Source organism: Ailuropoda melanoleuca, chromosome 15 (assembly GCF_002007445.2).
Source record: "Ailuropoda melanoleuca isolate Jingjing chromosome 15, ASM200744v2, whole genome shotgun sequence".
NCBI classification, from domain to species: domain Eukaryota; kingdom Metazoa; phylum Chordata; class Mammalia; order Carnivora; family Ursidae; genus Ailuropoda; species Ailuropoda melanoleuca.
Window position 1 is genome coordinate 77,471,864 of NC_048232.1, and position 13,121 is coordinate 77,484,984.

The 13,121-nt window shown below is 48.0% G+C and overlaps 1 protein-coding gene across 2 annotated transcripts in view; it reads right to left on the reverse strand.

The window, feature by feature from the left end:
• Nucleotides 1-3,980: 3,980 nt before the first annotated feature.
• Nucleotides 3,981-13,121, reverse strand: part of LARGE1 (LARGE xylosyl- and glucuronyltransferase 1) — a 521,400-nt gene continuing 512,259 nt past the window's right edge. For both annotated transcript variants that reach the window (XM_034643724.1, XM_034643725.1), the window contains 2 exons: nucleotides 8,348-8,543; nucleotides 3,981-5,469 (listed from right to left, as the gene is read on the reverse strand). In XM_034643724.1, coding sequence (XP_034499615.1) covers nucleotides 5,272-5,469; nucleotides 8,348-8,543 — 394 coding nt within the window. In that variant the 3' untranslated portion in view covers nucleotides 3,981-5,271. The remainder of the gene's footprint in view (nucleotides 5,470-8,347; nucleotides 8,544-13,121) is intronic.

Below are 13,121 nucleotides of genomic sequence, written 5' to 3' on the forward strand. Positions count from 1 at the left end.
GTGGCCAAGTGTTAACAATCAGTGCATCTAAACGGAGGCTACAGAAGTTCATTGTATTACTCTTTCAACTCTCCTGTATGCAAGCTTAAAAATAAAAATAAACTAGGGGCATCTGGGTGGCACAGTCGGTTGAGCATCTGACTGTTGGTTTCGGCTCAGGTCGTGATCTCAGGGTCATGAGATCGAGCCCCAAGTCGGGCTCCCCGACAGCCCGGAGTCTGCTTGAGATTCTCTGTCTCCCACTTTCCCTCTTGGTCATGCTCTTTCTCTGTGTCTCAAATAAATCTTAAAAAAAAGTAAAAATAAACTAAAATTGTTTACATGAATGTGATAGAATGACACCTGTCGTAGCATTAGGTGTACTTTGCAGCTTTCCAGGTAACTGTATATGAAAGCTGCCTGCCCTTGGTCGGCTGCCGTATGCACAGTGCCCATCACAGAGTGGGTGCTCTATCAGTGGTAGTGGAATGCAGAAGGAAGTCACAGGGAGTCCAGTGAAATTATTCTCACCACGCAGCCCTTTCTTTCTTCCTTTAGAATCTCAGCAGCATGACCTACCCAGGAATCTGCTGAAGACTTTTGCTCTGGGCAAGCTCTGTCAATTATTTTGTGACATCGTCCCAGCCTCACTGGCTCCAAACCTTGGGAAACACTTTCCCCAAACTGACCCACCTTCTTTCATTCCAGAAAATATGGTCTCTCAGGATGAACTGAAGGTGTTGGAACAAACCAAGAACCAACTCTGTCAAATAGTCACCATCAGAAGCCCTCCACGTTTGTGATGCCCCTGTCATCTTTCAGATATCACCAAGCATTCCTTGAAATTCAAGGGTACTTGAATTTTTGTTCAATGAAGACAGAAACCATGGTATCTCCGATATTTTCTATGGGTCTGAAACTTCTTAGAATGCACTTAGCAGATAACTGACATTATCTTTAGTGACATTAAACTGGAAAATAAAGAGGATTGAAAAAGCAAGGGGGGGAATGCATGTCTCCCCACGAACTCCACGACCATGTGGCCGCATAAGCCTCCAGCCACGCTGACTTCAGTGTCGTATGGGGAGACAGCAGCACAGAGTGGAAAGACGTGGGTTTCTGAAGTGAGCCAGATTTTGGCTCAAATTCCAGCACCTCCATGAACAACCTGGTGATTTGGGGCAACTCACATGATTTCTCGGAGGGCTGGTTCCATTAGCTAAAGAACAGGGATAGTAATACCGTCCTTATATTATGATGCCGCCGTGAAGACTCATCATTGCCCACTAGACGTCTCAGTTCGGTAAATGGGCAGCTCTTATTGTCTTCCCTAAAAGGGTGCAGGAGCCGTGTCTGAGGGGATTTTAATCACGTTTCTTCCACTAAACACAGAGCTCCCTAAAGGCCTGGTGACCACAAATGAAGCCTTAACTCAAAGACAGTAGAGTCTTTGAAAGGAACAGAATTAAAGTAGGGTCTGTCCTTTCATGATGGGGTACAAAGAAGCTATTAGTCAACTCAGCAAATATGTGCTCTGTAAATCAGCTCAACACATTCAGAGACACCACTTTGAAGCAGCAAGCAGCTGAGTTCAGGTGCAAGGGGGAGCTTAAAACAGTGTCTCTACCTGTGCCATGTAACCCAGGAGAAGCCCTCAGGAAATCAATGACTGCCCCCTACAGTGGATCCCAGCCGTCTAACCAGCAGTCAGTCCGTGGACTGCCAGGTCTATTTCAAATGAATTTTCAGGAAGCCCATGGGCATAGCCAGATTTGGAGTGTCTAGGAGAGGTTGCTGTCTGGGCTGTTACTGGATGGATGTGGAAGGAGGAAGACTAGAAATCTAATACTCTTCCTATATAGGTTCAAATCCTCTCATCTGCCAGTATTTCATACAATTCCTTCTTACTGGGGAAAGGAGCAGCATTGCAGGTTATGTGGTTTGGGATCCATCCAAGTAGGCTTGGTTTAAATTCTGGGTCTGCTATATAATGACGATGTGAATTTCAGGAAGTTAATTTCCCAGAGCTCACTCGGTTTCCTCATCTATAAACAGTTTCATTTTTCAGTTTTGCTGCACGGATTCAATGAGCAAATGCACGCAAAAGGCCCTTTTACATAGTGGTTCCTCAGTGACTCTCAGCTCTCCCAGACACTGAATATTATGGGGGCTGAGAGAAACCTTTCTTTCCTCCCAGCTGAAAGCCAAGATCGTATTGGCTTATTGAAGCATGAAAACACCAGGGTGACCCATTTATAAGCTTGGCTTGCCCTGGGGCACTGAGACTAAGGAATCACCATGTGTAGTAACTGCCTCGGCCCAGAGGGCTGCAGTCCCCTCCTGCCCCCCCACCCATGAACTGGGGCCGACAGGGAGCTACTGCTCCCAGTGTTAGTTCTGGAAATTCATTCCGTGAGCTCTGCAGACCTCAGCCTCCACTGGGTTGCCAGCCTGTGTGTTGAACTCGGGCATTAGCCAGCATCTGAGCTCTCGTCTCAAGTGAGACCGGCTTCATTTTGTCAGGCACCTGTCTTTGGGGAAATAGGATTTTCTCCTTTTGGTGTGGGGAGTCAGTCTCTGGCTTTAATAAATTCAGGGCAGGGGCGCCTGGGTGGCTCAGTGGGTTAAGCGTCAGCCTTCGGCTCAGGTCATGATTTGAGGGTTCTGGGATCGAGTCCCGCGTCGGGCTCCTTGCTCAGCAGGGGGCCTGCTTCTCCCTCCCCTGCCGCTCTTCCTGCTTGTGCTCTTGCTCTCTCTCCCCCACCCCGTGCTCTCTCTCTGGCAAAAAAATAAAATCTAAAAAAATAAAAAATAAAACAAATAAATTCAGGGTACGTGAGGCTACATCGTCCTCCAATGTATACCTGTTGTCTTAAGATACTTAGCACCTGCTCTTATTCTCAGAGGCAACCCAGTCTGTATGGTAAGTTATATGGTCACAACTCTGCCCATAGAAAGGCAAGTGAAGGCAAGGTGGCTGGGTGGGATTCAGGGGCTGTAAAACATGTAAAAAATAAAAGGCTTTAGGGAATTAAAAATTGATTTTTAACATCAAGGAACCAGTACTACTAGTACATTTCCACTTGGCTCAAGTAGCCGGTAGTGATTAAAAGTTACATCTATTAACAATGGTCTTCTCTAGGAAAGATGATTTTTGAGTGTGTGTGCGTGTGTGTGTGTGTGTGTGCACGCACGCATAGGGAAGAGAAAAAGGCATCGGTGTGCTGGTGTTTGACAACCAGCTCTTGGGGTATGAGGGTGCCCTGATTTGTGGTTTTCTGATTGCCATGGCGTAAATACTTCCATCGTGGCCAATTCCAATATACGAATGTGAAGCACAGAGCATGAGACTACGAAAGATGTGCACACGGTAAGTTCCTGCGAGCTGGCGGGAGCCGGCCCGCACACGCCTATGGAGAAAGGGGCCTTGAACACATACTTTGAATACTTTTGTGATGTTTTACTTTTTACAGTATTCATGTATTAATTTTGTGATGTACATGGCACATATATGCTATATATATTAAATATATGTATGATATATATATGCATACACACACAGAGAAACTTAACTGCATCTGAGGATTAGTCCAAATAATTGTTTTCCTAAGTTTTTTTTTTTTTAAATAAATCTAAGTGAAATCTCCACTTGAGCATATAACACATGAGAGGGTCTCGGAAGTCAGAGGCTTTGGGGTGTCATGTGACCACCAGGACAAGGGGTTAGGGGGCTCACTTTGCTAGTGATTACCAGGATTTACCTTGCTAGCATCTGGCTTCCGTGCTGAGACAGAAGCTGGGCAGAGACTCTAAAGACGCTTTGAGGGTGACAGCGTTAAGTGAGATCGAACCTCAGAAGAGGAGAAAACAAGGTTAAGGCTCAAAGGACGAGCAAAACACAATGGGAGAACAGAAAGCATGAGGCTGCCATTTATGGATCTTGCTCTCTACAGTGGCCCGTGTCTCGGCAGCTTCTTACAAGAGTGGGAGGGAGCAGGGAAGAAACAGTCTGAACTTTCGTTTATTGAATGCAGCGTTCGCTGGTCACATTGCAACTCAATACAAACAGCCCAGCCGAGCATAGGGCATGGACTCTTGTTCTCATCAATGTAAACACAACATTAATATTGAAGATTCAAGAAAATGGGTAAAAAGTCCAGTGTCTCCTCAATCCGTGTAATGGTAAAGGTGCTTGCCTGCCCTCTGGACAGGTCCCAGAGGGAGCCCGAGGCTGTGACCTTGTCCCAGCCGCAGGGAAGCGGCACGAACACAGAGGAACCCAACACGTTCTTCCTGACGGTCTCCAGACGGACACGTGGATCTTCAGAGCTGGGCTTGTGTAAGCTACGGCAGTTCTTCTAAAGGCCTGGGAGGTCCGTACCTTCCATGTGCACTGCAACAGTCCCTTTAGAACCCTTTCCCCATGAGCCAGTCACAGCCAATAGCAAATATGACAGTCTTCGTATTTCCACTGTTTCCATCTTAGCCCCTGGATTCTGGAGAGTACGGGATTCAGGGTCTTGGGGGCCTCAGTGATAATCCTGAAGAAGGCTGCCCGTGTTTAAATAGTGGCTGAAGACTTTCGTACTCCTTGCTGGGCCACTGCTGACAGGGGCATGTTGGATGGGGCAGCAGATTCTCCTTCAGAGCCTTGAAAGATCAGGTTTTCTGTTTTGGATTCCCAGACCAAAAACAAACAAATGAACAAATAAAATCCCCCCAAACAAAAACAAATCAAAGCAAGAGTGTCCTCGAGGATAAAGAACCAACTGACCCCCACCTCCAGGTCCCACCCAGTATGATGTTCCCATTGGGTTCTTCCAAATGGTTGGTTCAGATCACTGGTTTGCCTCCCACCTTGGATACGCAGCTAGATTGCAGGACAAAAAAAGAGTTTCCTCTGAACAAAGAGACAAGTTTTGCTTCTATTTCTTGGGATGGCTAACCCCCAGCAACCTGACTTAACATCCTAAAGACCTGCTTGGTTTTGCGGCTTTGTGGTCGGATAACCCCTTTGCTCCCTATAACTCCTCTGTGTCCCATTCTTGAAGAGACCGTGTCGACGAGTTGTTCTTCCACATTCTGGGGATGCCAGGTTGTGGAGCAGAGAGGCACTGGCCGGATCCTTGTCCCAGATCTCTGTAGTTGGGCAGCTTTGTTGGGCCAATGAGACAAATAAAAACAAACCAAAAAAGCATTGCTCAATTTTGAGTTTGAAGGCTGGGCCCCAAACGGCGAGTGGCGTTCCCCCTGCAGAATAGGTCTCTCTCCCTAGTGGTGGGCTTCCCGATGCTAGCTGTTGTTCTCAGCCGTGAGATATTTGAGGGCGGCAAAGCCGTAGCGGCGAGACATGTCCTGCTGAAACTCCTCCTTCAGGGTTTTGAGACAGATGCGGTATTGCTTGTTGGACCGGAACTTGGTGATGTCGAAGCTGGGGGCGTGAGGCATGTGGATCATGTAGGCATTGGGCAGCACGATGAATTCATATTCCTGGAAGACAAGAGCAGCATGAGCACTTGCAAGGACCCCCGGGAATGTGGGACGGATGCCCAAGTGCATGACCAAATGACCAAGTGAATGAATGAAGAGGGGAACGGCATCAGCAAAGAGGGGGGAATGGAAAGACAGCCATGCCGGAGAGGGACGGTGCAGAGCTATTCCCATGACTCTGGACAAATTACTGGGCTTCTCTAGGCCTTCGTTTTCTCATCTGTAAAGTAAATGTACTAATACCTACCTTGAAGGATGACCAATCACGGATGGATCGTGCTGGGCAGAGCTCACGGCCCGTGCAAGGTTCTTTGTAATTGTGAGCACGTGCCCATGCGGTTGCTCTAGAATGACGCAAGTCTCGAGAGAGGCTCCTGCTCAGTGAAATGATGTCTGTTTCTGTGATTTTGCATAGGGCTTGATGAGATTTGACAGCCTCAACAGATTAGTACACAAGAGGGGACAAAAAAAGAATCAAGGGAAAAAAAAAATCCCTCTGGATGGAAGCCCATTAAGAACAAACCATAAGAGACTCTTAATCACAGGAAACAAACTGAGGGTTGCTGGATGGGAAGGGGGTGGAGGGATCAGGTCACTGGGTGACGGACATTAAGGAGGGCATGTGATGTAATGAGCACTGGGTGTTATGTAAGACTGATGAATCACTCACCTTTACCTCTGAAACCAATAATACATTATATGTTAATTAATTGAATTTAAATTTAAAAATTTATAAAAAAAAGAATCACTAATGGGTGTACTTTGAGCAAAATAAAAACTAATTTAAAGTAAAAAAAAAAAAAGAATAAATCTCTTGCCTACTCATCCTTATTATAAGTCATATCACCATACAGTAGCCTCCACTTGGCAGAATACAGATAGAAACTCAGACCCAAAATAAAATGCCTCCAAATAGCCCAACAAGGTGACACAGATTTAGGACACGGAACTCCAAGGAGAACCCTGCACACCTTCACTCGGACCCCACGTACTCTGATTTTGGACATAATGTCTGATTTTGGTCATCTAGTTCCCCAGCCCAGAGCAGATCAGAAGAAACTCTGAAAGGGAAAATCAGAGTGGGGAAAGGTAGCTGTTTCAGACGGAGGAGCACTGATGCAGCAAGAAAGGACAGCTGGCGGTGGGGAGGCATACGAACAATCCTCAAGAAAATGCAAGAGCTCCCGGAGCTTAGCTGTTTGGGACTTTCCTGCGGGGACAAAGAAGCTGACCAACCCCACCAGCGTTACAGGTGTGTGGCTGGATTACCTGTCAGGTATGTACTTATTATTTCCAGAAGTCACTGGAAAGGGTAAAATTATATTTGGCTGTGTTACCGGCAAAGAAAGAAAAAGAATGAAGAAATTTGCAAGAGTCCTGTCAAAATTGCCTAAAACAAACAAAGCCCGCGTCTCAGGGTTGGAAAAATTAACTTTATTTGAACCAGCTCACCTCACCACACTGCTGGACACACAAGAATCTGACGTTTCTTTTCCTTCAAGTGGAAGCGGGGCAGACTGAACATTTCTGTCTGCGAGCAACACTGTGCTACCTCCAGCTATTATTGAAAAAATGGACACTAAAGGTCATGCTTCTGTTGTTAAATATGGACACCATTCTACAACCTTCCATCTACACCAGTGGCTTGCAACCCTGGACGCTTATTAAAATCAGCTGGGACTGGGCGCCTGGGTGGCTCAGTCAGTGAAGCGTCTGCCTTTGGCTCAGGTCATGATCCCAGGGTCCTGGGATCGAGTTCTGCATCGGGCTCCCTGCTCAGCGGGAAGTCTGCTTCTCCCTCTGCCCTTCAGCCCCACTCGTGCTCTCTTTCTCTCTCTCAAAAATAAATAAATAAATAAATAAATAAATAAATAAATAAAATCTTTCAAAAACACATCACTTGGGACTGCTCTCAAACATACTGGAACTGTTGTAAAGTTCTGCTGGTGATTCTCAGGGCAGCCAGCACTGAGCATCCGACCTTCCTTTTTTTTGTTTGAGGTGCTCCTGTTGAGAAATATTTACACTGTGCTCCATGAGGAGAAGCCTTGGAGAATAGCACACAAACAGAAAAAAGCTGGGGTTGAGAGGCCCAGGCATCCTCCTCCTAACTTAACCAGAGTAGCTTAGCTTTGCTTTTGTTTATTAACACTGGGGTCAATGAACCGCAGCATGTCCGGCTTGCTCCATGTTTTTATAAATCACGTTTTATTGGAACACAGCCACACCCACGTTTAGATACTGTCCATAGCTGAACTACAACAGCAGAGCTGAGTAGTTGAAAAGAAGACCTGTGGACCCCACAGGGCCCCCAAATCTACTATCTGGTCCTTTGCAGAAAAAGCTTGCAGATGTCTGGTGTGACCTGTTAGAATTCTGCCGATTTCTTCTGAAGTTTAGTAAGTATTAGTTGAATGACTGAAAGTGTTTCACAATGAAATACAGTCTGAAAATCATCACTTTTAGTTATAGGGTAGGATAATGACTGCATCCAAGCCACATGCCTTCTTGTGTCCCTTGTATGGAACTCAGAGAACGCTATGTGGCAGTTACCTGGCTCGAAGGCCAAGGGATGATTTTTTTGCCCTCATCATTAAACTGGGTGAGGATGGGGAGTGAAATGTTTTGTCCTAGGACACTCACACTTGCCTGGGTCCTGGCCAGGAATCCGACTCTCACCCAAAGGCAGAGAAAGAGGAATGGGTTTGGGAATCAGTGGCCGTGAGAATTAGCATTGCCACGTTCTCATTTCCGGTCCCTGACCACATCTTGTTCCCTCTCAGGGCTCTGTTCTCTGACCTCCAAGGTCCCCTTTCGGCCCTGCAGTCTATGCCTTCTTCCCCCATGGTGCCGGCCCCATGACATTCCATCATCTCACCTGTGCATCCAGTTCCATGATATGAGCCACCTTGTTCCAGCCAAAGCCCACAAACCTCCGGTCGTACTCAGGGCAGTCCCTTCTCACGACAACGTACGGCTCGAAATCAGCCTCCCACTCAACATGGTAAGGGGTGGTGGCCGTCCGCCACTTGGCGAAGTTTGTGGGAGCATGGCCTTTAGTCCAGACGTGGTACCTAGGTCACATGGAGAGAAGCCATTGGATAAAAGGAAGGAAGCCGAGCTTCCCCAACACTACTGGTTTGGAGAAAGAAAAGGCATATGTGGATACAGTCCTTGTTGCGGGTTGCACAGTGTTCCCCCAAAAGACAAACTCAAGTCCTAACCCCCAGTCCCTGTGAATGTGACCTAGTTGGAAAGAAGGTCTTGGCAGATGTATTGAGATGAAGTCATAGTGGATTAGGGTGGGCTCTAATCTGACCACTGGTGTCTTTATAAGAACAAGGAAATGTGGACACTTAGACACACACCAGGAGAGTACCATAGGAAGGTGGAGGCAGAGATGGAGTGCTGTTACCCACAAGCCAAGGAATGCCAAGGATAGTCAGCCTCCACCAGAAGCTGGAGTGAAGCAAGGAAGGCTTTGGAGGAAGAATGAACCTGCCAACACCTTGATTTTGGATTTCTGGCTTCTGCAACTATGAGAGAATAAATTTCCGTTGTGAGCCACCTAGTTCGTAGTATTTTGTTAGGGCAGTCCTAAGAAACTAATCCATTTTGTTACCTACAACCTTCATTAACGAGGAGACCCCCCCCCCATGAAAGGAGGGCACTGTATCATTTATAGGGACCTAACTGCAGGTCTGTCTGTGCTGTTATTCCTAGCAGAGAACACCGTGACCCAGCCCTTGTAGCACGTTCTCCCCCTAGAGGCAGGACCCGTGGCTGCACCACTCCCGTGATGATGTCACATCGTCTGGCAGAAGGGATCCTTGTAGATATAACTAAGGTTACTAATCAGTTGACTTTGGGTTAAATAAAGGGGAATTACTGGGGGGTGAGGGGTGGGCCTGGCTGAATCATGAGAACTTTTAGATCTGGATTTGGAAGAGAGCAAAGAGCCACGTGTGAGCTGCCTGTGGAGGCCATGTGGCAAGGAGCCGGCAGGGAAACGGTGACCACAGTCCTCCATGTGTGAGGGATGGAAGTCACGGAGCCTAGAGGAGCGTGGCACGCTCTGGAGGAGAACTGGAGCCTTGCCCCCACCTTGATTTCAGCCCAGTGAGGCCCTGAGTGATAATCCAGCCAGCCCATGCCCAGATCTCTCCACCTCGGGGACCATGAGATAATAAATTGTATTGTTTAAAGCTTCTAAATTTGTGGCAATTCGTTATACAGCAACAGAAAATTAATACAACCATATAACAATAACCATAATAAGCTAACATTTATTAAGCACTTACTATAAACTGGTTATATTGTAAATATTGTATCTATGGCTTTAAATTCTTATAACTTATTCAATATCAAGTTACAAATAGTAAGAATGGAGCTGGGATTCAAACCCAGACAGCCTGGCTCAAGAGCAAGGACCCTGGACCACTATGCTGGGTGATCTCTCTTCTGCGTCCCCATAACCCACACTCTCTGGCCTATACGCAGAGAGTCAGTGGTCGGGCCCTAAGTTGAATAGATTAACGAACAAGGAATCTCAAAACCTGACAGGTACCTACGACAGAGGGCAGGTAGTGGGGCAGGAATCTGCTTCTGGAACCTACAAAGACGTGCCAGGAGCCTGGGAGCCTCGTGAAACAGCACAGACCTGGCCCAGGAGCAAGGGGTTAGGGAAGAAGAACACTGTAGAAAAGGGTAATATGAAAGGTGGGACCCCAACAACTTAGAGAGCTTCAGGGGGAAAGGAGCTTATGGTCTGGGGTCCCACCTCCACTCAGGTGGCTCTGAAGCACACAAGGTTTAAGTGAGAGCCTGTGGTCAGTGTGGCGGGTGGAGCCCTTCTGGTAGGGGACATGGCCACTTGCTCACTCTGCGCCTTCCCTGGGACCTTGGGAACCGCCCAGTGTGGCTGAATAGACATTAGCCAACCTGTGGCCTTTCAGTACACTGTTGCCAGGCGACATGGCTGGGCTGGCCAAGGGCAGAGACTTGAATCCCCATCTCCACCGATTCAGCAAGTGCCACCAAAACCACGGTCACACAATCGGAAGGAACATAAGAGGCTGAGTAATGCCACCTGCACAGAGTGTGAAAAGGAGGGATACTGCAAGATGTTGGGATTAAGCCAAGAATCAGGCCGGGAGGGACTTGATTTTCCATTCGTGCACTAGCTCAACAGGCAGTCCCGACCCCTAACGCTTGCACAGAGCTGGCCCGGCACCCCCGGCGGCCGGACACACGCACTGGCTCGAGCTCAGCACAGCGGGGCAACCGCACCGGGGTTCGAAACCCCTCTCCGTCACTTAGGAGCTGAGGACCTCGGTCAGCAGAGCATTTAAACTAGCCTTTACGTCCCTCGTGTGTCCCCTGGGGAAAAAAACACCTATCTTGTTGAATGGCTGGGGAACTTAAATGAGGAAATGTTTATAAAGAGCTTGGCCCAGTGCAGGCATATAGGAGGCACTCCATAAATGCTCCTTCCCTAAGAGGCAGTTTACCAAGGCGGCTAAAAATGGCTCTGGAGCCAGTCCATCTGGGTTTGAATTCTGTCGCTCAGCAGGTGTGGAAAATGTACCTAATTCCTTGTTTCTTTCTTTCTCTAGGTAAAATTATGAATAAATAATGATTAATTATCTCTTTTTCTTAGTAAAACAGAGAGAACAATGCCTACGTCATGGATTTAGGACAGTGATGTGAATTGACATAAAGCATCTCCTTAGTCCCTCTTGTCCGCCCTAGATGTGACGTCAGTTCACAGGGGTCTTACTCTCCGTGATATCAGTGTATCAATAGCCATCTTATTTAGAATACAAACCCTTGGCCTACTGTGTGAGAAGGAGGAAGAGGAGCGGGGAGGGCAGCTGGGTCAGGCCTGTCCCCCTGGGTGGAGGGGGGCAGCTCCCGTGAGCTCGGCCAGAAGACGGACAAGTGTGCCGCGTGGCTGGTCAGCACAGAAGAGGGTGACGTTAGAGTTCACCTGCCACGAGAGCATGCCGCCGCCTGACTCCACCCCGCGGAACCTACGGTCAGTCCAGCGGACACACTTGTTCTGACATGACAACACCAGGTAGCCGCCGAAACCACAGCAACGGAGGTTTCCTGGATCTGGCACACGGGATGCCATTCTGGAGAGATCTGGGGGCACCCTGCTTTGAGCAGGGGTTCTCAGCGTTGACCTGTGTACCAGAATCACCTAGGACACTACTGTTTGGCCAATCACTGGGTTCCACCCCCGAGTTTCTGACCCAGTACATGCGGGACGGGGCTGGAGACCTGACACTTCTATGTCCCCAGGGGATGCCGATGCTACCCCTCTGGGGACCCTGCTCTGAGAACCTAGAGGACAGCAGGGGTGGGGATGATCTCCCATTCCAGCCACAGTGGGAAGAAGGAGACTATCAGCTTCAAGGAGACTTGAGGGCTCATCAGTTGGAAGGAAGGTGACAAAAGCAATTTCTCAGGAGGAAACTCTGTAATTTAGCACTTGGCCTTGTGGCTTGGGAGCTGTGGGCCGAGCAGGAATCCTGGAAACTGCAAGCCAAACCCCAGCGCTCTTGCCCACAGATGTGGCCTTGAAAAGCGTTCTCAAATCCTCTGGGGCTGGAAATGGAAGGAAAGAGGCCCTGGAAATCTGCCAGGTGTGAAGCCATGAGTCTGTGGCGTCTGTGAGGGCTCAGACGAAGATCTGGTCTCAGAGTCTCAGTTTTTACCTGCATCTAACAGGGACTGGTAAGAACATTCAGGACTTAGTCCAGTGGTATCTGAGCTAAAAGCATAGGTTCTGCAGCTCCTCAGACCTGGACTGAATCCAGGCTCTGCCAGGTACTGGTGGTGTGTCCTCGTGTAAGTTATCTGGCTTCTCAGAGCCTCAGTTTCTTTATCTGTGAAAGAGGATGATGGTATCTGCCTCACAGATTTGTTGTGAGAATTACACGACCTGAGGATAGTGCATGGCCCCAGGTTACGTACTCAACAAACGGTGGTCGTTATTTCTTTCCACGAAGAAAGGAGTCTGGGTTTGGGGGGGTTATTAAACCATTTCAGGTCACTTGCTAGAATTTGGATAGAGGAGGAAGGCTGGGGTTCGAGTCCTGGCTCCAGCAGGACCCCTCCACTCCTCAGTTTTCTGCATGAAATGTGAAAAAAGATCATCTCTGAATTGTTGACCGAATGACCTATCGCATGAGGTTACTTTCCCAAAAGAAAGTTTGAGAAAACCTTCTAGAAACTTCTAGTAACTTAACAGTAGTATGGAAACCAAAGTTGTTATTACAATCTTTTCAATAAAATTCAGATTGCCTGGAAATGTATGATTTTTTTTTTTTACTCAAAGGCAGTGTTGGCCATTCTTCCACTGTTCAAAGTGGAAGCCCTTTAATATAGGAACAGATGGGAGCATTGGCTGGGTCTTCAGACTGCTTTGTCACGAGACCGGGAGGACTCCTATGTCCCCCAAGGGCACTAAATGCCACAGCCTGTTCCCAGGAGTCAGACCCCGCTTGAACCTGCACCGTTGTATACCCAGCCTGGGCATTTTGGACAGGTGGCAGGGCAGCTCCCCGGAGATGCTCCCGCAAGACTGGGGGGCTTGGGACATCAGGCAAATGCAGGGCTTGTTCAAAACCATCACTTGGGCAACA